The 26,215-nt window shown below is 36.0% G+C and overlaps 2 protein-coding genes across 3 annotated transcripts in view; both read left to right on the top strand.

Moving 5' to 3' along the window:
- Positions 1 to 13,054, top strand: part of LOC127442054 (receptor-type tyrosine-protein phosphatase N2-like) — a 29,491-nt gene extending 16,437 nt beyond the window's left edge. For both annotated transcript variants that reach the window (XM_051699739.1, XM_051699738.1), the window contains exons 9-23: positions 116 to 429; positions 971 to 1,057; positions 2,788 to 2,867; positions 3,009 to 3,073; positions 3,293 to 3,505; positions 3,633 to 3,830; positions 6,540 to 6,687; positions 7,164 to 7,237; positions 8,051 to 8,128; positions 8,321 to 8,440; positions 8,844 to 9,010; positions 9,791 to 9,844; positions 11,758 to 11,822; positions 12,255 to 12,328; positions 12,419 to 13,054. In XM_051699739.1, coding sequence (XP_051555699.1) covers positions 116 to 429; positions 971 to 1,057; positions 2,788 to 2,867; positions 3,009 to 3,073; positions 3,293 to 3,505; positions 3,633 to 3,830; positions 6,540 to 6,687; positions 7,164 to 7,237; positions 8,051 to 8,128; positions 8,321 to 8,440; positions 8,844 to 9,010; positions 9,791 to 9,844; positions 11,758 to 11,822; positions 12,255 to 12,328; positions 12,419 to 12,490 — 1,809 coding nt within the window. In that variant the 3' untranslated portion in view covers positions 12,491 to 13,054. The remainder of the gene's footprint in view (positions 1 to 115; positions 430 to 970; positions 1,058 to 2,787; positions 2,868 to 3,008; positions 3,074 to 3,292; positions 3,506 to 3,632; positions 3,831 to 6,539; positions 6,688 to 7,163; positions 7,238 to 8,050; positions 8,129 to 8,320; positions 8,441 to 8,843; positions 9,011 to 9,790; positions 9,845 to 11,757; positions 11,823 to 12,254; positions 12,329 to 12,418) is intronic.
- Positions 13,055 to 15,819: 2,765 nt separating this feature from the next.
- LOC127442849 (endoribonuclease LACTB2-like) lies at positions 15,820 to 26,003 on the top strand. Its single transcript, XM_051701087.1, has 7 exons — positions 15,820 to 15,944; positions 16,104 to 16,267; positions 20,182 to 20,308; positions 22,130 to 22,308; positions 22,394 to 22,542; positions 22,728 to 22,815; positions 22,955 to 26,003. Exons 1-7 carry the CDS (start codon positions 15,823 to 15,825, stop codon positions 22,996 to 22,998), a joined length of 873 nt encoding a protein of 290 aa, XP_051557047.1. The 5' UTR covers positions 15,820 to 15,822; the 3' UTR covers positions 22,999 to 26,003.
- The last annotated feature ends 212 nt before the right edge of the window (positions 26,004 to 26,215 follow it).

The raw sequence follows: 26,215 nt of genomic DNA, 5'->3' as shown, positions 1-26,215 counted from the left end.
TAAAAATCATATAAAAGTCTGATTACATTCGAAACATGCATAGAGTTTTCCCTTAGAGGACAGATTGTCATTCCCTACTTCCCAGCTTTAATGTGTATATGTCCTGCTTAAACAGGATGGGGGCATTTTAGGCAAGCTGCTGGAGTACCTGGATAAAACAGAACCTGAGTCTGTTGGTGAAGGGAAGGGTGTGTCTGTGGAGACGGTGCACAGCCGAACGACACATCGAGAAGTGGGGATGCAGAAAAAGGCAATAGAGCAAGTGGAGGAAGTGGAGGGCTGGGTACATGCAGCTGCTATAGCGCCATCCTCTGGCCTGGAGGACAACCCTACACCACGCCGCAAGAACATGAAAGTGCAAGATCTTCAGCTGGATGTCCAGAACAATGCTAAGAATGATATCTATGGGTACATTATCACTGATACAGAGTGAGTTGTTTACTGCACATTACACAGACACACACACACACACACACACACCAAAGTGACCCCCCCCTCTCTTAATTCAGTTTTCAATTCAGTGTTCTTTATCCGACTCTTTTCTATACAACATTATCAAAGGATTCAATCAGTACAGAAGCAACTATACAATATAGACATTAGTGAACAAATTCATCAAGTTCGTACCCATTCAAAAATTATTTATATGTATTTCTGAGGTCTAAAGTGTATTGTTTGGGTTGTATTGTCTCTGTGAGGGTTTTGGCATTATTAAGGTAACATACATTATTTTATATACAGTATTGCTCATTGTAGGCTATGAATATTGATATTGCAACTCATTGATTATAAATATATTGAACAAACTTGAGCCTAAACATCAATCTTTTTCTGTGACCTTAAATACAGTATATGCATGTTGTATCCCATAAGACACATTTTATCACTTTGTTGTTAAATTGAATCAAGAGCTTTTAAAGTTTGTTTTTTAACTTCTCTTTCTCTCCCTCTCTCTCTTCCTTTGGATCAGGTCTCTTCCCACTGATAAGGGTTTGTATCTGATGGAGCTGGTGGCTCGTAAAGCGAAAATTCAAATGACAGATTTCTCAGAGCTCTCGTGAGTCGTGATTGCATGTCTGTGTATACTTGTGATTCTTAAAGCAGGGGCCACACTAACTTACAAACAAGAAAAGCCACAATTTGTTTAATATATTGGCCAGTTCAGTATATATACTGTAGTTGGAGTGGTCATATTTATAGATTGAAAAAACTAGAAAATTAGAAATTGTAGAATAATGGAAACAGTGTTAATCTCGTTAATTAAATAACTGAGGAAAATGTTCATAGACAAAGGTTTTTTTTTATTTTGCCAGGAATAACTAAGATGAAACTAAAAGTTGAATTTTGACAATTGTGAGGAGGCAGGCGAGGAATGAGGGTCTAAATGCAGCTTTTAATAGAAACCAAAGATAAACAAAGTACTCAGAATTAAAGGAAATAAAACACAGGAAACCAGGCACAGAACATGACAACACATGTGAAGACCGACAAAGAAACCAGGGGAAACAAGGGCTTAAATACAAATGGGTAAATAAGGAAACGAAGAACACCTGGGGATAACAATCAGGGGAAAACCAATCATGAAAAGAAACTACAAAGGACTACAACGTTAACGGGAAACAGGAACGGGGAACTAAACAAGAATTTCAAAATAAAAGTCTAAGCAAAAACACAGGGAATACGTGACAACAAAAATTTAAACAATTTTAGTAAAAACATACTGTTGATGAAAATAGGACGAGAAAACAATAATACTGCAAGATATTAACAGTGCATAAACAAAAGTAGAAAAATCTAGAGAAACATCTGTTTTTATAAGAAATCCAGTATGTTGGGCATTTCACCGCTTGATCTGTGTGAACAGAAAGAGCTAAACCGCTTTACAAATGGGTTAATTACATCACTCAAACGCATCGTGTGTGTATATATATATATATATATATATATAGGATTAATCGCTATATCCACAACATATATGTAATTTTACAACTTACAACTGCACAATGCACAGACAATGAAGCAAATGAACATGTAAACTTGAGCTAAATTATGTGCTTGCCAGAATGCGTAACTTGCGTTGTGAAAACGCTGTTTCCTTAAAAATGTGCTACATGCAATGCAATATCCTGAACTGGCTAAAACACAGAAAATGAATAACAGTCTAAAGCAGGCTTGTTCAAAAAATGAAAGCTACTATAAACACAGATGTTATACAATATCTGTAGATAACACAGATGTTATACAATATCTGTAGATAGCTTTTCGATAACAAAATATCCTGGCTTGTACTGCGTGCCCTGAAGATGTTTTACCTCTGGCCCACTTTTTGATGAAGTTGAATAGTCCTGCTATAAAGCATGAAGAATTTTGAAGTTGAAATGTAGCTAATACTTCAGTATATTCTTTTTCTGCTATTATTTCAGGAGCTCAGAGACAATTGTATTTTGTTGTATTTTTTAGCTGTATGTTTGATACATTTGAAAATTGTATTAAAGTGTTGTCTGTTAGAGTTTGACATATGTTTTTATCATTATGCACATTATCATCAACTAAAACAATTTTCGTTGACTAAAATTTTATGCCATTTTAGTCAGAGTCAGGAGCATTTAAGGATTAAGTTACGGAATTAAAGTTCAGGCAGGTATGGAGCATACCGTAAGAATAAGGTTTAATGGATGGTTGTAGGTTGGAGTGTGAGAACGGATTTGAAAAGAACTAACTGTGAGTAAACTTCATGTTTGGATATGGCAAAATAATGCCTGAAACTAACTTGCTGTGTGTGTGCAGTGTTGTTAGTCCAGCTGTGACATTTCAAGTCCATCCGAATGCTCAGAACATCACTACAGCTGATGTGGCTAATGTGGCAGGTAAGAGCTTAGTCAATACAACAAATATACAGTACATCACACCCTAAAGATATGCACGCATGTCCACTTTTATTTGTCCATGCAGTGTTCAGAGTGATGAGTGTTCTTATCCCATCTTCTCTGATTCTTCTATTTTATCAGTCCGTCAGAAGGATGAACTGGAGAAAGAAGCAAAAGTCAAGATTGTGGAAGCTGGAGTTACTGATGTAAGAATCTCTTTCATTCTCTCTGTCTCAGCCTCACTTTCCAACTGTTTTCATCTTACTGTTTCTCTCTAGTTGAAAGTATGTACTGTATATTTCTTCAATGGCCAACTGGTATAACTTTAGCAAAAAGCAAATCATGAGAAAATAGGTACATTTTCACATTTCTCTCGCATAAAATTTTTATTATTTCATGTTGTATTTCTCTCTCTCTCTCTCTAGAAGAGTAAACTAAACCAGATTCCCACAAAGTACAGTCGCTCTGAGTCACTCAAGTTTCTCATTCTGACTGTGATTTCTATTGTGTGTATCATTGGAGTGCTTCTGGCGTCCAGTGTGGTGTACTGTCTGCGTCACCGTTCTCATCACAAACTCAAAGAGAAGCTCACAAACCTGGGCTCCGACCCCACCACTGATGCCACTGCTACTTATCAGGTATCACAGTGTGTGTGTGTAGAGGTTATTCCTGTAGTATGGGGTTTAAGTGTCATCTAAAGCTGTGAGACCAACATCTCTTTGTCTCTCTCTCTCTCTCTCTCTCTCTCTCTCTCTCTCTCTCTAGGAGCTGTGTAGGCAGCGAATGGCAGTAAAGCCTTCTGTAGAGAAGTCGGATCCTATTCACTCTTCTCGAATAAACAGTGTGTCATCTCAGCTGAGTGACGGGCCAATGCCCAGCCCCTCTGCACGCACTAGCACTTCCTCCTGGAGCGAAGAGCCAGCTCACTCCAACATGGACATCTCTACTGGCCACATGATACTGGTACATGAACATACAAACACATATTAAATGATCATTTTGCATCTCCTTTAGACATAAAAAATTGGAATTTAAAGAAAATTCTCTCATCATTTACTCATCCTCATGCCATCCCAGATGTGTTTGATGTTCTTTTATCTGCTGAACAAAATTTGTGAACAAAAGATTTTTTGAAAAATATCTCAGCTCTGTAGGTCCTTACAAAGCAATTGAATTGTGGCCAGAACTTTAAAGGTCCAAAAAGCACAAAGGCAGCATAAAAGTAATCCACACGACTCCAGTTTTTTAATCCGTGTCTTCAGAAGCGATATGATAGGTGTGGATGAGAACAGGGTTCGTAAAAGGTGCTTGAAGTTCTTGAATTTGGCTTTTTCAAATTGAAGTCCTGGAAAACCCTTGAAAATAGCAATTATTACCACGCGGTGCTTAAAAAGTTCTTGAATTATAGAAAGTCTTAAAATACGTTGCTTAAATCATTTAATAAATGAAATGTATTTATTTATTTTTGGAAAAACACGACGACAGACCACTAGACCACTGCTGAAGCAGGCAGCGCATAGACGGCTGTCATGTGGCACTTGTTACTTTTGGCAGCGCTGTTCAGAATGGGCCAATCACTTCGAGTTACTGGAGGATTTAAAATATATATATTTTATAGATACTGCTGTTGCGGATTTAACAAGTATAAATCCTTGCAACTATCAGTTTCAATTACAATTTACTCTCTAGGGTGAAAAAATTATATGAGATATAAAACGTTTTGAATGATTTGAATGCAGATCAATGGAGGATTCAGTTTTGTGAGCCGTCTAGTATCCCCTTCTGTAAAGAAAGCTTTGTGTCTTACAAAATAGATTATTTCTGACAACATTTGGGTCAATATCAAAATATAATTTTATAACCTAACCTTTAATGATATGAAATGGCTTGACTCTGTTTTGAAATTTTTTTAGAAAATATATTTGACATTTTTAATTGCCTGAAAAAAAACACTGATCCCTTCATCTGGTACACCACTTCTATGACATGTAAATTTGTTTGTGTATTGATTTTGTACTTTTAATAAAAGCATTATTGCAAGGTCGAACAAGTGTGCAAAAATGCAAATAAAATTATGATTAATAATTTTAATAATTTAAAAAGAATGTTTGTCCCTTGATTTCATGTTATTGGTTTTATCAATGTTAAAACCCTTATTTTTATGTTTTAACATTTTTTTAAAAACAAAAAGTTGTAGAAAATAATTTTTAAGGTTTAAGATCAGAGGCTGCTTAAATATGCATATAGTGATTTTTCCCAGCATGTTAAAAAGTTATTCACATTTTAACTAATATTTTCACACAAAAATATTTGGTGTTGTACCCCATTGAACCCTCAAAATGTGGTGTTGTAACCCAAGTGTTAACTTAGTGTTAACTTGCTTCGTTCATGAAACAAAATTAAATAATAAAAGAAAGAACAACAGCCAAGTTGTCCTTTATGAATAAAAAATAATGTCAACATGTTACAAAATAATTTACCCTCAGCATTTATAGGCAAAAACTGAACTAAATGGAAAATTTCCATATTTTGTAAGTTGGAAAGTCAAAATGTTTTGAGAATGACCCATTTGTAGTTTTGGTCAGTTCCTCACATAAATCTGTTGTGTGACTTTAGAAAACATGGAACACAGCACATGAATCATATGGACTACTGTTTACAGACCCAGTTATTCACTTTTGTTGGAAAGCGAAGTGCGTTTTGAGGGAGCTTACTACAATTGCACATCAATTTCGTCATGAATGAACCAAGAATTGTTACTGTGAGAATATGTAGTTAAAGAAGCTCATTGTTGTACTTGTAATAAGTGGTGTTTTATAAAAAATAAATTAACTGAATGGTTAAAATATTTGTATTTAAAATTAACAAAAATAATTTGTTTTAATGACTCGAGCACAGTCCTTGAAAACAAATAAAAATGTGCTTGAAAAGTCCTTGAATTTAAGTTTGAAGCATCTGTACGAACTCTGTAAAAAACAGATCAATATTAATATAATCAATAGAAGTCCTTTTTTACTATAAATTCTCCTTCCTGCCCAATAGCAATAGGTGGCGACATAAGCGAAGAATGCGAATCACCAAAAACAAAAGAGGAAGAATGTGAAAGTGGAGATTTATAGTAAATAAGGACTAAAATATGTATCTTTTACTCATCCACACCTATCTTATTGCTTTTGAAGATATGGATTAAACCACTGGAGTCCTGGGGATTACTTTGCCTTTATGTGCTTTTTGGACCTGCAAAGTTCTGGCCACCATTCACTTGCATTGTATGGACCTACAGAGCTGAAATATTTGTCAAAAATCTTAATTTGTGTTCAGCGGAAGAAAGAAAATCATACACATCTGGGATGGAATGAGGGTAAGTAATGATGAGAGAATTTCCATTTTCGAATGTACTATCCCTTTAACATTATAAAGTCTTCACGAATGTGTTCTTCTATTGCTCTAAGTTACTGGTTGAGCATACATTAATGTTTAAAGTTAATAGGCACATGCATATTCAATGTGTAATGAAATAAACAAGCCAAAACTAAAAAAAAAATCAAAATGTTTGTTACTATGTTTACAGTTTTGCTAGTGACAGTTTAACAGCAATTATGACATGATGCATAAATAGGAACAATACAAGACACACACAATCACATATGTGTTTTCTATGTACACATGTAGGCATATATGGAGGACCATCTGAAAAATAAGAATCGTTTGGAATCAGAGTGGGAGGCTCTCTGTGCATACCAGGCTGAGCCCAATGCCACCACCATTGGTCAGAGAGACGGCAACACCAAGAAAAACCGCACAAGCACAGTCATAGCCTGTGAGTAGAACGCATACATATTTGTGCACACACATTTTTCCAGATGGTAAACCTAAAAAAATAGTTCACCCAAAAATGAAAATTCTGTCATGACTTACCCTCATGTCGTTACAAACCTGTATGGCTTTCTTTAGTATGTAGAACTAAAAGAAGAAAATGAAATTAATATATCCTGGTCCTTTTCAATGCAATGACAGTTGATAGGGATACATTTTAAAGTTGAAAAAGGCGCCCAAAAGTATCATAAAAGTAGTCCATGTGACTACTTTTTTTTGTCTCCCACAGAAGAAAGAAAGTCTTATGGGTTTGGAACACATGAGGGTGAGTAAATTATGACAGAATTTTCATTGTTGGGTAAACTATTCCTTTAAAATGTTGAATTGTTTGCGTGTGTATTTAATGTTTTTCTATATGATTGAGCTTTTAGTTTTTCAGGTCTTAAAATAAAATCTCTTTGTGTGTATGTATTTGTGTAGATGATCATTGCAGAATAACTCTAAAAGCGGAGAACAATCAAGGAAACTCTGACTACATCAACGCCAGCCCAATCGTGAGCCTAAACTACATACTTGAGCAAAAGCTACAAACTGCAGCTCAAACTGCACACTACACACTATAGTGCAAACCACACTCTTCTACACAAACTGCACACTATAGTAAGCACTGGACAAACCACACTCTAGGCATAGATATAGGTTTAAATGAGAATCCTGCCAGAGAAAAGAGATGAAAAAGTGTAAGCAAACAAACAAGTAACCAAACTTCACCTTGCATACTTCATGCTGTGCACGGATCACATGTAAATGAAAGCTGTAGTGTGTTAGACTGTAAATGAGTGCAAGAGCTGACTGACAAAAGATCTTCACTCTATAAGTTGTGCATTCATAGTACTGGTGACAGCATAATTTAGCAATCTCAGGGTCAGTTCTAACTTAGACAGTGTTATATTGATAAAAGCTTTAGAATAAACACACTATGGATGCTTTATGGTTTGATTGTACATACAAACCTTGATTCTCAAGAAGCTGGGACAGTATGTAAAATGGGAAAAAATATATATATAAATAAATAAATATATAGACATCAATTGAATACAAGTCAGGAAGGATTTTTAAATCATTTAATTCTGTTGTTTTGTTTTTTTCTTTTTTCTTTCATATATTTTTTTTTGTTTTTTTTTGTTTTTTTACAATTTACACAGTGTCCCAACTTTTTTAAATTGAAATTTGTATGTGTAATGGAGTAAATCTCATACCGGTAGATTGCAAACACAATGTAACATACAGTTTTCACCCACACAGGGCTCATGAGAGACTCCTCTCTAGTTTGTGTATTTATGATTATGTGGTTCTCTCTCTCTCAGATGGATCATGATCCTCGTAACCCAGCGTACATCGCCACTCAGGGCCCACTGCCCTCCACTGTTGCAGACTTCTGGCAGGTAAACACATACAGTATGTGTGGAATGTATGTGATTACACATAGACAGAGTTTCTTTCTTTTGCAGATTGTGTTGTGTACGTGTTCTCTTGCAGATGTTTGTGGAAAGTTTGAGTGTCAAGTATGTGTGTGTAATGTGTGTGTTGACTTGCAGATATGTGTAACATACAGATATGTGTGTATTTTTTTGCAGATGGTGTGGGAAAGCGGGTGTGTGGTGATTGTCATGTTGACTCCTCTCTCTGAGAACGGTGTAAAGCAGTGTTACCACTACTGGCCCGATGAAGGATCCAATCTCTACAACATTTACGAAGTACCGTACACACACACACACACACACACACACACACTTTTACAAACTGTGGCTTTACTTGTGTTTATTGTTTTGTTGTTCAGTGTAAGTTCACTTCAAATCAAAAATCCTAACTGTTCCCTGCTATTAAAAATAGTTTAAACCAGCCTAAGATGCTTTGCTGGTCTTAGCTGGTGTAAGATGTTTAACTGATCTTCCAGTCTTGCCAAACTGGTCTTCAGCTGATTTAGCTGGTGACCCTGCCTGACCAGCTGACAAGTGTTTAAAACCAGCAAACAATCCAGGTTGGGAGACCAGCTAAGATCAGAAGACCATCTTTCACCATCATCTTTTTTTTTTTTCACTGGTTTTGTTGATGTTTGGAATATTAATATGTTGTTTTGTCTTATGTGTGTTTGCATAGGTTAATCTGGTTTCAGAGCACGTCTGGTGTGAGGACTTCCTGGTTCGGAGCTTTTACCTTAAGAACATGCAGACGAACGAGACCCGTACCGTCACACAGTTCCACTATCACACCTGGCTGAACAACCAGACGCCTGAGACCAGCCAGACCCTGCTCGACTTCCGCAGGTACACCTACCCTAGAGAGTGTGTGCCAGAACATGTGATTGTATGTGTGTGCGTATGTGTCAGCTCCTGAGCGGTTGCCAGTGTCATTTTTGTGGTCGTGCAGCTAGTGAACTGGCTCCAGTTGCATAGTCACAAAAGTGATCATTGACAACTGCGACTCTGCATCCAAGTGCTCCCTCGGATACCAACCCCTCCGTCCTTCACCCTAAGCCATTTCCCAACCAATCTCTAACACTCTCTCTCTCTCTCTCTCTCTTTTCCCCCCTTGCCTACCACTGCTGTTTCTGTCTCTCTCATGTATTCAGTTTTTCTCTTATCAGAATGGTTTGCTTTTGTTCCAGACCGTGCCATCTTTTATTTCTGATCTGCATAAAACCAGCAACAGTGTTTATGAGCATAAACAAGCAACAAGGCTGAAGCTAACTTGACTGCTGTGTGTGTGTGTGTGTCTGTGTGTGTGTGTGTCTGTGTGTGTGTGAGAGAGAGAGAGAGAGAGAGAGTGAGAGTCTGTTCTCATCATGAGAGTGTGTTCATTGATTTGTCCTACATAATCTCCTTTAATCCACAAATCCTCAAATTTGAGTGTTTTTGTAATTATTATGTCAAAATCTGTTTGTTTGTTTTTTTCTGGCAATTTATAACAAGTTGATATGCTCTTTTAAAACATATTTTTCTGTTGAGCTGCATTTTAAGTCTATTTACAGTGTTTCATGTCTGTGTATATGTGTGTGTTTATGTTTTTGTGTGTATGTCTATGATTGTGTGTCTTCTCTCCAATAGAAAAGTAAACAAATGCTACCGTGGAAGGTCCTGTCCTGTCATTGTTCACTGCAGGCAAGTACAAAAACTCACACACACACAAGCACAAAAAATAAACACAAACTGATCAAAGCCGACTTCAGTCGCTACAAAACAATCCGTAATATGTCTTTCTCTGTGTTTTTAAAGGAATATTCCATGTTCAATACAAGTTAAGCTCAATTGACCGTATTTGTAGAATACTATTGATTATCATAAAAAAATATTTTTAACTTGCCCCTCATTTATTTAAAAATTGGCCAGTCCATTAACATTAAAATATACGTTTCAAAAGTATAGCCACATGACGTAAACATTATGGGCTCTATTTTCGTGACTGAGCAAAGTGCAGTGCTACGACCATGCACAACGTCCAATTTTCATAAGAGTGCTAATTCTAAGTGCAATTTTCGTGCCAGTGCAAAGCGCAATTGGGTGGCAGTGTTTGCGCTACTGTGGGTGTATGTGCATAAAATGTGGGTGTATTGTATGTAATGAAGTGGCACAAAGCACAATTTGTCATCAAAAGCACATATTATCTCAGCGCAAAGTCCAAACTGAGTTCCTGCATTTGCAGTTTGGAGATTCCAACAGCAGGTGGTAATAAAGTTCATGTCCAAACTCTGAAAATACAGTGGAACATTAAATTATGTCCATGATGATCACTGTTGTAGGCCTTTTATGAAACAAATATTTATGAGATTTGTGTTAATCTATCTTTAGGTCATGGTTTATTTTTCAATTATTATTATAATGTTTATATTTACAATTTTATTTATAAAATGTCCACCTTTTGTCGAAGAGTGATTTTTAAGTCACTGCAAAAGGGGCCAGTGGAAGAAGTTGGAGAGTGTAAAATGTTTGGATTTGGTATGATTTTTTTTATGACTTTGTTAGTTTGATTTTATTTATATATATATATTATATGTTTAAATCAAATTTGAATGTAGAAATATTTCTGGTTTAATTTTTTCATGTTTCAATAAATTAATAAAAACATGTTTTATCAAAATCGACCGGTAGAAGTCAAGTGCATTCCGATACAATCACTGTTAATACTAGCCATGATTTGTGTGTCAATAGATGAAAATCATTGATAATATTTACATTCTCTATAATTTAATCCAAATCCTGACGAGAACCACATTTTTCCAGTGCGTATAACAGGAGCGTGTCACTGTCATAGAAATATGCCAGACATTCAATTAATGCACAAAAGAACGTAAGTCCATATTTCTATTCTTCTAATTCATTGCATACAGGCCATTTAGACTACCAACTTCTTATAAATGTGCTGTCTTTGTTTATATCACTGGTGCTTGACAGGGAATGCACTATATAATAGGACATAGATGGTGCAATAACCAGAGAAGAATCTCCGAATTAAATTGCACTTGACCCTGCCCACTAGCGTTCATCGAGCCCAAACCCACTTGCTCCTAGACTTAGCACATGCTTGCACGAAAATACCAAAACTTCATGGCCATGCCCACGGACTTTGCATATATGACTTAAGGCTACAGGGCCTTGCTAGTGCTCTTTAAATAGGGCCCTATACATGTAAACATGACTTAAGTGTGATAAAATCGCTCATAGGGTTTACCAGCGTTCCGTTGTTATGGCAATGAAGTTGTAATATTGAATAGAACTTTCCACTGAGAAGGTTACTAAGCAATTTTATCACACTAAAATAATGTACATAGTGTTAAATGTTGTGGCTATACTTTTGAAACAGTGCATATTTAGACTGGCCCCATTCACTGCCATTGTAAGTGCCTTACTGTAACCACAATTTTTGTTTTTTTAAATAAATCAGGGATGAGTTGAAAATATTTTTTGGGGTAATATACAATAAGCCACAAATGGTGTCGTCTGAGCTTATGTTGCATTGAACCTGGAATATTCCTTTAATTGTTTTTTTTTTTTCTCTTTTTCTCTCTTTCCATCAGTGATGGTGCTGGACGGACTGGGACATATATTCTCATTGACATGGTGTTGAATAAAATGTCTAAAGGTAAATTCAGAGAGAGACGCTGAAGTTAAATCAGATACAGACCTGAGTTTCACGGGAGAGCCAGTTATGAGCTCGGCCCACCCTGGACACCACCATACACACAATAGTAGTGCAGTACAATGGTAAAGTGATGGAGTCAAATTGTAATGCCATGTTACAGTGATATATACATTGCTACTGAACAATACATATATCATGGTATTTACATGGTACACTTAGATGCTTCAAAGAATACAAAGCAATTACCATGGTACCATGTAAAAAGGGGTAATCCCATGGGGTGTTCAGCCCACCCTGAGAGACTTATGGCCCTCCTTACATCTGGAGCAGAGCCTGATCAGTTCAGTGAAGTTTCACGCATTATGGATAATCTTATACAAAATTCAGATATAGAACCTTCCTCTCAGTGTGAGCTGTTTGTGTGTTTTACAGGTGCAAAAGAGATTGATATTGCTGCTACGCTGGAACACCTGAGAGACCAGAGACCTGGCATGGTCCAGACCAAGGTACATGAACTTAAACATATGAGGGGACATGCACACTGAAACACAGATACATATTTTCAAACTGACATGCACTCTGTCTGTCTTCCTCAGGAGCAGTTTGAGTTTGCATTGACAGCTGTAGCAGAGGAAGTGAACGCTATTCTCAAAGTCCTGCCACAGTGATCCTTCTTCTCTTCTTTTTTCTCTCAACTTTTTTGCCTCTCATTTTTTCTCTCTGTCTGTTGTATATATAAACTCTGACCCTGAACATATATGTCCCATAGAAACTATTTTGTCAGTAAAATTATTGGACTATATTAGTAATTAGGAATTATGTGCTGTTTTAGTTTTGTGTGAATAAGAAAGTACATTTTATTTTTCCTCATGTCAAATTAATCTGTCTGTTTAAGTGCTTTGATATAAGATTTAGAATTTTGTTCTACGGGTTATGTGTGCAGATTTAATTTATCTGATCATCAGAGATATATAAAAAGTAGAAACATCTTGCATGAGATAATGTGCACATAACATACAAACACATAAACCATGATTCATGCCAAGAACATGAGGACATTTCTGCCTCTCCAAGCCAAGGAAATATTTAAGTCATGAAGTTCAAGTTATCATTTTCATTTGCCATTAAACCAAAATCTTGTCAAGTCCCACTTACAAAGTGTATTAAAATGCAGTATGCACAAACTGTGTATGGATTACAATAAATACTTGTTTATAGCAAGTTGAAATGCATGCAAGACTTGTGCAGTTGTGCTTTACGATCTTACAGCAGAACGTAAACAAATAAATATTATTGTCAAAATCACAGACACAATGTCTGATCTCCATTAAGGTACCTGCTATTACTTTGAGGTTTAAGGAGTGCATGGGCATGGTCTTATTTGTAAAAATGGAAGACAAATGGAGACCAGATTAATAGAGCAATAAACATTCACTCATTTTAATAACAGACCATAAAGAAAATCAATAGATGGATTTAACTTGTCCTAATGCTCAGTGGGCATACAATGAATCTCTTGATACCAGGTTCCCGTGGACTGACCCAGAAGCAGCTCAGACATTAACATTTAAGCCAATAGCAGGCTGCATTGTACATAAACAGAAAATAAATAAATGTTGTTAAAATTCCAGTTATAACCCCAGTAATAAGATCATTACTAACAGGCTCATTTGTTTGACTAAATTCAGTCTGTGGATATTTAGATTGATTAATTTCTTCATCCTTAACAGACCATCAGTTCATATTACTAAAGAATAACGGAAGCTGTTTTGAACCAGTGCAGCTCCATAATAAAGTGCCATGTGTCTGTGAGGTAAATACAGGCACACACTTACAGACACAGTCTACTTGCAAACACCTACACATGCAGATTCATTGTTATGTGCACACACAATGTAACAATGCACATAAACATGTAACCAACCATTCGCCTTGTTCAAAGAACCATTGATTTTCAGAGAACCATTGAGAGCTGCTAACTAACTTAAATTGGTTTTTAAATGCATATTTTGAGGACAATGGTGCTGAGCTGAGACTAAAGGAAAATGGCAATTGCAAATGCTGTTGTGACTTTTGAATTAGTAGGCTCTCTCTAGAGAATTGTGGTCAAATGATTGATCGTGGGCAGATTTTATTAGAGTATCTGTGAATTTGGCATTTTTACAAGCGCCGCTTTGGACACTAAGCAGTCTTTGAACACATCAGTTACAGCAAAGTGTATTTGTAGTTTTAGCAGTTATTTCTTAGAAGATCCAGCTATTCTAAGAGATCTCCCTTTAACCACATATCCTGTGTTTGTGCCTTTTTGTAGAATTCCTTATTTTGTTTGTGTATGACTGGAACAAATACTAATGGAAACAGTAAGTAACCACTTGATGATATTATGTATTTGTCAAGCAGACATATGTCATCATTTCTTAAATTTGAAATATATATAATGCCATATTTGTTAATATTGCATAATGTGCATCTTAATGTTATGACATCTTTATATATGCTCTCAAAACATACGATTTCCATTTAGATACTTAATATCTCATCTTTTTAGCTTTTTCATTTAGCCAACATATTACACTAATTCCACTCTAGTTTTGCTGTTTGCTGATCCTTTATGCATGTATTATTAAAAATCATATATTATTAAAAAACACCATCTCAATAGAGCGCAACAGTGTCAGCCTACTTTTTCAGCTTTGTGGGTTCCGGAAGTATTTTTTCTCATTAATTTTTTTGTATAGGCTTATCATTAAATCCTCCATAATAGAGTTGCCAGCCATGAACCAAACCAACCAGCTCTGAGGGGAATCACAACAATATAAACTTTGTTTTGAGGCAAAAAAAAAATCAGACAAAGAGACTAGAGTGTGTATTTACCATCTTTCATGAAGGCATGAACTACAGTCCCATGAAGCATTGCAAATGATGTAATTAAACAAACAGAAAATTATGGGACTATATAAAACTGTTGATTTTAGGTTGTTGATTATAAGTACAGAAACAATATATTTTACATTTACTGCAACAACAACAAAAAAAAAATAATAATCCTATATGTATAAATATATAAGGTGAAGAGACTTGATTACATCATTCACAGAGAGGGCGGTCGCTCGGAGGCACGTTTTGCAGGCTTTGTTGGTCCCGGTTCTCTGATTGGTGAAGCTTTCTCTGCTGGACCATGGGTAATGTAGTTGTTTAACAGGAATACCGCTATCAACCAATTTTTAAACAATGAAGTTGAAAAAACATGGACTGATGGCTTCAACAATCGATGAACAACCTCGGAGCTCTTGGTAAGTCTGCTTTAAAGGTTTATAATTTATCGCTGAAAAACAATTAGTCTATGGAAAAAATGAATGGGATTTTTACTTCCGGAACCAGACTGTTATTGGCATTATTTATCGTACTTTTTACATACGATATTGTCAAAGCATCAATAAACACAATAAAAGCAGTGGCATAAAACAAAAATCAAAAAATAAGTGTAAGTGTACATAAGTTTAATAAATGCGTACCAATCTCAGGTTCATGTACTGTAGCTTTAATAACAAAGCTTTACATTTTACAAGGCCAAAGAATTAGTAACATTGCATACATTGCATTGTATACATTGCAAACATACACATTTCCATACATGTGCACACAATTTGAAAGAATAAAACAAAACTAATCACTATTTCACTATTTGCATGAATAAATGTAAATCTCTTTCTTTACTATCATAATCGTTAATGGAGCTGATTCAAAAAGCGTTAAAATGCATAGAAACTAAATTAATTGTTTTATTAATATTTATCAAAAAAGTAGGCTATATCAGAGATTAAACATCAACTAATGTTGAGCGTAAAAGACTTTTATTTTGTAAAGTGTGATTTATGAACAGGAAGTCTCAGTCCAAAGTGCTGTCAGTCAGGTCAGTCGCAGCCAGGACTTTTTTTTTTTTTTCTTTTACGTTTCATTAAAAGTTCACGCTGGGTCGGTCAGGCTCATCTTGGAGACAATGTCCACGGTGATTCCTCGTATCGAGCAGCTGTCATCTAGAGTGGTGCGTATTCTGGGCTGTAACCCGGGACCCATGACACTGCAGGGCACCAACACATACCTGGTCGGGACTGGCAAAAGGTGGTACAACACTCAAGAAAATAATTCTGTCATGGAGGAACGTATTTATTTTATTGAGACATCACAGCATGTACATCAAGTCATTCGCCATGCACAACATATTTATTGAACGTAGCAAGTGTGTGTGAGACTCATGTGCATGTGTATCGATCTTGTCAGGCGAGTGTTAATTGATGCAGGTGAGCCCGCGATACCAGAGTATATTGCCAATCTGCGCGAGGCGCTGAAGCAACACGAGACATCTATACAGCACATTCTGATAACACACTGGCATTATGACCACACTGGAGGAGTACAGGACATACTCGCAAACGTTCACGCAGGTGAGTGATGTAACACATAAGTTACACATATGCATTTTCTCAGGCGCTTTTTTTTAGTCTAAACAGATGCACAACTTACATCATTTCGAAGTTCTCCCAAATGACAATAGCCAAATCATACTGTTCATATGTTACACTTGCTATAGTTTACTTCCATGTGGCTTCGTCGTCAAATCGCAATGTCAAATGTAAATCAAGTCAATCACTGACACGTCAGTGCCACCATATGTCGATTTTTCTTCGACAATGGGGGGGTGTACTTGCGACCAATACCCCCCATGTTGAAGAAATTGGAATCTACGACCCTGCATGGAGATATAAAATACCTGGAGAGAGCTATCCGTTTGCATCCCTATTCATCTTTATGACTGTGCTCAGCTGGCGCAGGGTTCCCAGAAAGCTAGCGAAATGGAGGCTGCCATCTTTGCCCATGGGCGCTCCGTTCCGGGATCGGGTGTCACGTGACTGATCACTCATCAATGGGAATAGATAGGGGAAAATATAAATACATTTCATGCTTTTAAGAGCCCTTCAAAAACAATCCAATGAAATAATTTAAATTAAAATGGTTTTTGGAATTTTGTTTAATTTCGTCATAAAACACGGCTACTTTTGAATGGCTGTCTATGGAGAAACATGCTTTTTGCTATCGGGTGGTGTAGTTCCAGCATCTACCAGCAGGTGCTAACAGGGACCTGCTAACCAGCCAATTCCTGACCCCCTGATACTAGGCTGTGATACAATCAAATACCAATATATCGCGATACTTTTTCTCACAATGTTGTTTTGATAATTCGATCCATGTATTGTGATATATTGTGATATTTTCAATGCAGTCTGAGACGCTTCTATGAGGCACGAAAGAGACTGAAACCAATCCAGCAGCATTCACGGTTTCTCTCACAGACATGCTGAACCCCTCTCACGTGTTTGGATCTAGGGCCGGGCAAAAATATTTATTTTCTACTTAAACTTCAGTTGTACGTACCCAATGTTGATTCTTAATATACCGCTCTTTCATTCTGTCTGCAGTCCCCTACAATCATATGTGCGTAAATGCTTCCCATATGCTACAAAAAATGTTTAGCCACAGGCTGGTAATTTTTTAGATTTCACTCACCAGTGTTTGAGTGGTGTAGTGGCGTAGAAGATCTTTTCACTGCATGCTGAGAGTTAAAGTTTTGACTCTTTCTGTGTAATGAGTCCAAAGACTAGATCCAAGCAAATGATTTGTTGTTTAATAATGTCTCTTTTAAAACTCTTTCTGTTCTCTACAGTCAGATATGTATCAAAAACAACAAAACAAACATTTAATTCTAATCACACACAGCATGGATGCTGTAAAGAAGCCATTCGACCAAACAAACACTACTGTCAAAGTCACTGCCACAGGTCTTAAAGAGACCGTACCATTTTAGCACTTGTAAATACTTGTTAATAGTGTAAATTAGGCATGTGAACAACATACATGTAGCTACTGTATATATGCAATATAATATATGCAATTTCAATACATAATGTTTATTGATGTAATACATGGACTATATTAAAAAAAAAAAAAAAAAAAAAGCTAATATGTCACCAAAATGATGAAAAATGAATGATGAAATAAAATTTGTAAAATTGATACTGTATGTCCGTAATTTAACAAGTCAGAAGGTCCCCTGTATAATGAGAAAAAGCAAAATGGACATTAAAACTGACCCAGATTAAATTATATTAAAAGCTAAATCAAAATGGAATCATGGTATTGTGGAGTATCGCGATATATCGAATCGTGACGTCTATCGCAATATGTATCATATCGTGAGTTGGCTGGTGATGCCCAGCCCTAATGTACACGCAGATGGAATAATGATAATTCACCATTGTCACACAGAAAATCAATGTGATATAGTAGTCATTAGTACTCTTTTGTCTCTTACGATTAATTGTCAATCAAATAATTGCGATTAATTGTCTGTTTTTGGGCTCTTACAATTTTGACGATTAATTGCCATACAAATTGTCATGCTTTTGTTATAGGTGTATGTGTGCTTCATAAACCTTAATTTATTTATATTTAACTTTTACATGATTTCCTTGAAGGCTTTAAAAATGTATGAATGATATTAAAAATAATATTTTAAATATCAAAATATTTCAAATAACTTAAAATAGGCCTGTATGTCTCTCTTTTTGGTAAACTATTGTCTTGGGTCATTTTACATTTACACTGTTGTTATTGTTGGAACCCAGACAACCTGAATAGCTATTCTATTCTATTATGCAATAATTAAATGTTTGTCCAAAATTCTTCGCTTTCACAAGTTATTTTAAGGCATTCCAATTAAACCCACAAGTCCTTATTTCACATGAAGACAGATCTTGAGATTCTGTGTTTTATTTTATTCTGTCATCCTGGGCATGGCACAGGGTTTCTCTGTGTCACTGTGTGTCATTAACACTGCGTGTATGAACCCACAGCGACAAATAACATTTGCCACTACATGATGGTTAAATTAAAGGGAAACTGGAGCATTTTGTATTCAATAGTCAACTTCAAGTCAGATTCATAAGTGGTTTCTTTACCCACTCTTCAGGAGCTGCACAGTGTGGTCCACAGTGTTGCTGAGACAGTCGGAGACACTCGAACGCGCCGTTCTTTCCCTTATTTGGACTTGATTGGAATTTAATGTGCACAATAATCGCGGTTATCTCAAATAACCAAGATCAGATTAAATAACCGCGATCAGACGATTATTTAATAATCGCGACAGGCCTAGACCTTATACACTTTGGTAATTAAAAGTTCACTGAGTAATTATTTTCATTATTTAAGAAGTTTTTCTTCTAAAAAATGTAATAGTAATGTTGAAACATGTATGGATTCATAACCACTCTTGTGAGATGAACTGTTCAGTCATAACCTTATAAAAGCTCTTTTATTCTAAATGGGGCAGGGTCCCCTGATGGGGGCTGCCGTGTTAGTATCACATGACCATCTGAATACTACTCACTTAATCTCAATAACTGCCCTGTTATTGGACACTTTCATTCAGGGAATAAATTAATCCTGGTTTACTGTGCTTAGTGAATTTCTACTATGGCATTGGTAACTGAAAACTACTGCGTTTGAATAATGCAGCATCCAGGCCACTAGGTGTCAGTGTAAGTCAATGTAAGCCTCTTCGAAATACTTAAAAAATTACAGAGTGCACCTTTAAGCAGTTATGAAATATATATATATATATATATATATTATCATTTTTATTTTTTTATTTTTTTATTTTTTTTTGCAGTTTTGCCTTTTTTTTTTTAACCCACTATTCAGTAGAGAAAGGTTGAGGAATACTAAAGAGGTGTGGGCATAACTCCAAAAAATGAATGTGGTACAGGGGTGGAATGAGGTCTCGGGTCAGGTATGCTTTAAAGGGTTAAAATAAGATAAATAAAAAAAACATTTGAATTTTAAGTAAATTAAAGGAAAAGTTCACCCGAAAATGAAAATTCTCTCATTATTCACTTACCCTAATGCCATCCCAGATGTGTATGACTGTCTTTCTTTAGCAGTTCACAAATGAAGATTTTCTGGCAGGAAGCACTTTTTAGAAGTTAATAACGTTTTCATTTTCGATTTATTTTTTGCACAAATTTATCAGATTGCTTCAGAAGACATTAATTGATCAACTGGAGTCGTGTGGATTACTTTATTGCTGCCTAAATGTGACTTTTGGACCGTCAAAGTGCAGGCACCCGTGTACTTCTATTATAAGGACCTGACAGAGATCTATCTTCTTCTAAAAATCTTCATTTGTGTTCTGCTGAAAAACGACAGTCATACACATCTGGGATGGCATCAGGGTAAGTGAATAATGAGAGAATTTTCATTTTTGGGTGAACTATTCCTTTAAACTTGTGTGTATTTTACACAGATGCTGACCTGAGGGTAAGTAAGCTTCCCCGATCTCCTCCACAAGAAGAAGGTATTGGAGAGGAGAAGAAGAAATATTCATATCTCAGTGATGGTGATGTGATAAAGACAGAGGGGGCAACATTACGGTAAACACACACACATTCTGTACATTATTGCGTTTGTTAATGTTATATGCTCATACAGGTGCATCTCAATAAATTAGAATGTCATGGAAAAGTTCATTTATTTCAGTAATTCAACTCAAATTGTGAAACTCGTGTATTAAATAAATTCAATGCACACAGACTGAAGTAGTTTAAGTCTTTGGTTCTTTTAATTGTGATGATTTTGGCTCACATTTAACAAAACCCACCAATTCACTATCTCAAAAAATTAGAATACATCATAAGACCAATAAAAAAAACATTTTTAGTGAATTGTTGGCCTTCTGGAAAGTATGTTAATTTACTATATATGTACTCAGTACTTGGTAGGGGCTCCTTTTGCTTTAATTACTGCCTCAATTCGGCGTGGCATGGAGGTGATCAGTTTGTGGCACTGCTGAGGTGGTATGGAAGCCCAGGTTTCTTTGACAGTGGCCTTCAGCTCATCTGCATTTTTTGGTCTCTTGTTTCTCATTTTCCTCTTGACAATACCCCATAGATTCTCTATGGGGTTCAGGTCTGGTGAGTTTGCTGGCCAGTCAAGCACACCAACACCATGGTCATTTTACCAACTTTTGGTGCTTTTGGCAGTGTGGGCAGGTGCCAAATCCTGCTGGAAAATGAAATCAGCATCTTTAAAAAGCTGGTCAGCAGAAGGAAGCATGAAGTGCTCCAAAATTTATTGGTAAACGGGTGCAGTGACTTTGGTTTTCAAAAAACACAATGGACCAACACCAGCAGATGACACTGCACCCCAAATCATCACAGACTGTGGAAACTTAACACTGGACTTCAAGCAACTTGGGCTATGAGCTTCTCCACCCTTCCTCCAGACTCTAGGACCTTGGTTTCCAAATGAAATACAAAACTTGCTCTCATCTGAAAAGAGGACTTTGGACCACTGAGCAACAGTCCAGTTCTTCTTCTCCTTAGCCCAGGTAAGACGCCTCTGACGTTGTCTGTGGTTCAGGAGTGGCTTAACAAGAGGAATACGACAACTGTAGCCAAATTCCTTGACATGTCTGTGTGTGGTGGCTCTTGATGCCTTGACCCCAGCCTCAGTCCATTCCTTGTGAAGTTCACCCAAATTCTTGAATCGATTTTGCTTGACAATCCTCATAAGGCTGTGGTTCTCTCGGTTGGTTGTGCATCTTTTTCTTCCATACTTTTTCCTTCCACTCAACTTTCTGTTAACATGCTTGGATACAGCACTCTGTGAACAGCCAGCTTCTTTGGCAATGAATGTTTGTGGCTTACCCTCCTTGTGAAGGGTGTCAATGATTGTCTTCTGGACAACTGTCAGATCAGCAGTCTTCCCCATGATTGTGTAGCCTAGTGAACCAAACTGAGAGACCATTTTGAAGGCTCAGGAAACCTTTGCAGGTGTTTTGAGTTGATTAGCTGATTGGCATGTCACCATATTCTAATTTTTTGAGATAGTGAATTGGTGGGTTTTTGTTAAATGTGAGCCAAAATCATCACAATTAAAAGAACCAAAGACTTAAACTACTTCAGTCTGTGTGCATTGAATTTATTTAATACACGAGTTTCACAATTTGAGTTGAATTACTGAAATAAATGAACTTTTCCACGACATTCTAATTTATTGAGATGCACCTGTATTTATAGAATAACAATAAAACAGAACAGAATAGAATTCGTATTCATTCACATGGCCTTTAAAAAGGCTGTTTTAGGCTTGAGCCTTTATGCATAAGGCTTATTAGTGTGTATATTTTTAAATGTATTTTTTAATTTTTTTTTACTGACTAAACAAATTTGTTTTTGATATTGTGTGTTTAGGGTGTTGTTTACTCCCGGTCATACAGATGATCACATGGCATTATTACTGGAGGAAGAGCAAGCCGTGTTTTCAGGTGACTGTATTCTGGGAGAGGGCACTGCTGTGTTTGAGGACCTCCATGATTACATGAAGTCACTGCAGAAGCTGCTCAGCATGAAGGCTGATTTCATATATCCAGTTGAGTGCGTGTTGCTGTTTTTGTTATATATATCTTTTTGCATTATATTTTAAGTGATGCTTAAGGATGTGTGTGTATTTGTCAGGTCATGGGCCAGTTGTCCAGAATGCAGGCTCTAAGATTTATGAGTACATAACTCACTGGAACGCAAGAGAACAGCAGGTCCTACAGGTTCTACAGGAGAACAGTGGAACTGTCTTTACATCCAGCCAACTGGTTAAAGTGGTTTACAAGGTTAAGCCCTTTTCTTACTGATCTCGGTTCAGCCTATTCATGATACCTTTGTAATTAGACTGAACTCAAAGGCTTTGTAGTGTTGAAATGATTTTGATATCTGTGTTAAACCTACAGGGATGCAAACTACTAAGTGTTTCCCCCCCCAAATATTCATTAGGTGATCTTGTTTTTTGCCATTTCAGGAGACTCCTGAACATCTGCACAGAGCAGCAGAGGTTAACTTGCTGCACCATTTAAAGAAACTCTACAAGGAAGGAAAGATTTGCTTTGGTATGTGTGCATGCAGGTGTTTATGTGTGTCTGTGCACAGTTGTACATTCTTATGTATGTTCTTTTGTTAATTTTAAGTGGCCCACATTTCAGGGCTTGTACTCTATGTGAGTTAACATTATTTTTTGTTTGCTTGCAGCTGAAGAAGACTCAAGTGGAAAAAAGTGGAAGAGTAATTTGTGATTTTTACCCAGAGCACATATCACCATCAGTGTTTAAAAAAAGGTTCAAATAGGACTTGGGTGGTGTTTTTGTTTTGTGGAAGTTTATTTTTTTTTGGAAACACTTGCTCATCATATTAATCTACATACAGGGTTGTAGCAATCATTAAAACTGAATGAACACATTTCCACTTTAAGAAATGTATTTGTTGCCTGTTCTGTATTTCAGGATAATCATTAAGCCTACTTTGTAAAATCCCATGCCTAAATGGTTCCTATGCACCTGATCTTGCCAATTGAGAGGTTTAATGACTGGAACATCTAAGGAATCAGCTTACAAAAATTTGCACTTTTTTTTTTACATTCATAAACTTTACAATAAGGTTGCATTTGCTTATATTAGTTAACATGAACTAAAAATGATAAATACTTTTAAAAGCATTTATATATCTTGGTTAATGTTAATTTCAACATATAGTAATACATTTTTACTATACATATATATGTTGACATTAGTTAATGCACTATCAATGAACAATTACATTTTTATTAACTAACATTAACAAATATTAATAAATGCTGTAAAAATATATATATATATATTGTTCATTGTTAGTTCATGTAAGCCCAAACATGTTCATTGAACTTAAAAATTTTCATGGATACTCGTTGCCCTAAAAAGGTTAATTTTTCTGTGTTAAAAAAGTTGGTTTGACTTAACTTAGTTGTGTTATCTTTGCTTTGACTCAAGTTACATTGATATAAAAATATCATTTTTTTAAACTAATGAAGTCTTGTTAAGACAACAGGTAAAAATGATTGAAAACCCATTTGATATAGGTAATGTAGACTTGTTTTGTTCAAATAACATATATAATTCATTACATTTGTTTATTTAAACACTTGCAATTCATCTGCATACTTTATCAAGTACACAGCACAATCTTTGTTTTTTTTAAGGCAATAGCAAACTGCAAATCAAACACATTATGTGCTGACGCACATAGAGCTCAACACTTGGCACACACACCTCAGTAATGGTGACAATCAACAAACATCAATTAAAAAGATGAGCTCTGAATATCATTACAGAACTATTAACTAACAGTGATGACAAAAACAACAGCACAGATAAAGTCTGCAAACCATAAGCCTATAACAACCATTACAAATATATTCATACCGCAATGCATGCTGGGATCTGGCAAATCAGCAACATTGTTCAATGTTAAATAGTGTTTAGACACATTTGTTAAGCTATTTGGGATGACATTTAGGGGGATATTGTTTGTCTAACATGTTTAGATTCAAAGTAATTTACATTTCTCAGTATCTAAGATTTGCGATAAATGATGCTGCGTTAACTGACACCCACTTTAGTTGATTCAACAAATGTTTTAGAGTTGATTTGGCAAATACGCTTGTTAATTCAACTTAAGTATACAAACTGATTGAACTCAAAAATTCCAGTAGAATGAGAAATTAAAATCATCCACCTAACTCAAAACACTTAACGTAATGGAGATTTATGTTTATTGTACTTCATTTATTTCGGTTAGAACAACATCAGGGATAACAGTGTAATGCCCAATGCATTAACTAATGTTAACAAATGGAACCTTATTGTAAAGTGCTACCAATTAATACCAATTAAAAAAGTCTTAAGCCTTTTTGATGTCATTGTTGTCTGAAATGTTGAATTATTTTATTAGTTGCCACTAGAGAACAGTGTTGTTTCATATAGCATGGGCTGGCATGGGTTCATTATTGAAATCAATTGCAAAATCGAATATTTTAAGCAACACAGTTTAATAAATTTGAGAGGAAACAGTACAAACCCCTGGCAAAAATTATGGAATCACTCAGTGTTGAGGAAAAAATTATGGAATCATCAACATAATCACAATTAGTACTTTGTTGCTCCTCCTCTGGCCTTTATGACGGCCTGAATTTTTGGAGGCATGGACTTCTCTAATGAAAACCAATATTCTCCATCAAGCTGGTTCCAACTTTCTCGAATAGCGGTTGACAGATCAGCTTTGCAGGATGGATCCTTGTCATGGACCAATATTTTCAATTTCCACCATAAATTTTCAATCGGATTGAGATCCGGACTGTTTGCTGGCCATGCCATTGAATTGAAATGCCTTTCCTGGAGAAAAGCTCTTTGCTCTGTGGCAAGATGCATTATCATCCTGAAAAATGACTTCATCATCACCAAACCTATTTTCTATCGATGGAATGAGAAAAGTGTCCAAAATTTCAATGAACCCCTGTGCATTGACTGTTGAGGTAACGATTGCCATCTCCCCTGGTCCTTTACCTGACATGCAACCCCATATCATAAATGACTGGGGAAATTTGATTGTTTTCTTCAGGCAGTCATCTTTATATGTTTCATTAGAACAGCACCAGACATCAAAAGTTCCAGCACTCATCGCCTTGGCCAATGCAGATTCGTGATTCATCACTGATTATCACTTTCATCCAATCATCCACACTCCATGATTGCTTCTCTTTGGCTCACTGTAGCCTTGTTTTCTTCTGTTTAGGTGTTAGTGCTGGTTTTCGTTTGGCTTTTCTATATGTAAATCCCATTTCATTCAGCCAATTTCTTACAGTTCTGTCACAAATATTGACTCCCGTTTCCACCCATTTGTTTTTCATTTGTTGTGCATTTTCTATTTTCAAGGCATATTGCTTTGAGTTTTCTATCCTGACGCTTTGACATCTTCCTTGGTCTACCCAAATGTTTTCCTTTCATAACCTTTTCATTTTGTTTATACTTGCACCAAATTTTAGACAGCTGACTGGGAACAACCAACTTCTTTTGCCACACTCCATGTTGGATTTCCTTCTTGAAGAAGTTTTATAATCCTTTCCATTGTTTCAACTCTCTTGTTGGGGCCATGTTTCCTTTCAATTAACCAAGTCCAACAGCTCATTAAGGTCTGTAAGCACTCTCTTTTAACTGCAGACTAATTTGCATTTTTAGACTTGTGCTGGTATTTGTTTTAGAAATGCAAATTACAAGGTGATTCCATAATTTTTTCCTCTACTTGATATGGAAAAAATAAAAAATAAAATGCTATTAATCAAAATAATGTAATTTAATTTGTTTGAGGGATGTTTCACGAAGCAAGAATGTTCAGCTATTAAACAAAAATTGTTTTGTGTCATATCTGTGATTTGTTTATTTGCTACGAAGTAAAAAAGCTGGTGAACATCCTCTAAGTGTG

The sequence above is a fragment of the Myxocyprinus asiaticus genome, chromosome 6 (genome assembly GCF_019703515.2).
Source record: "Myxocyprinus asiaticus isolate MX2 ecotype Aquarium Trade chromosome 6, UBuf_Myxa_2, whole genome shotgun sequence".
Classification (NCBI taxonomy): Eukaryota; Metazoa; Chordata; class Actinopteri; order Cypriniformes; family Catostomidae; genus Myxocyprinus; species Myxocyprinus asiaticus.
Note: the sequence above shows the minus strand (reverse complement) of the source record. Positions and strands in the feature narration are given on the sequence as shown.

Bases quoted from the DNA above. Each gene is read 5' to 3' on its own strand.
- LOC127442849 (XM_051701087.1), top strand. From the start codon at position 15,823: ATGTCCACGGTGATTCCTCGTATCGAGCAGCTGTCATCTAGAGTGGTG. The intron at 20,309-22,129 runs GTAAACACACAC...TTGTGTGTTTAG, and splicing joins ACAGAGGGGGCAACATTACG to GGTGTTGTTTACTCCCGGTC. The intron at 22,309-22,393 runs TTGAGTGCGTGT...TGTATTTGTCAG, and splicing joins GGCTGATTTCATATATCCAG to GTCATGGGCCAGTTGTCCAG.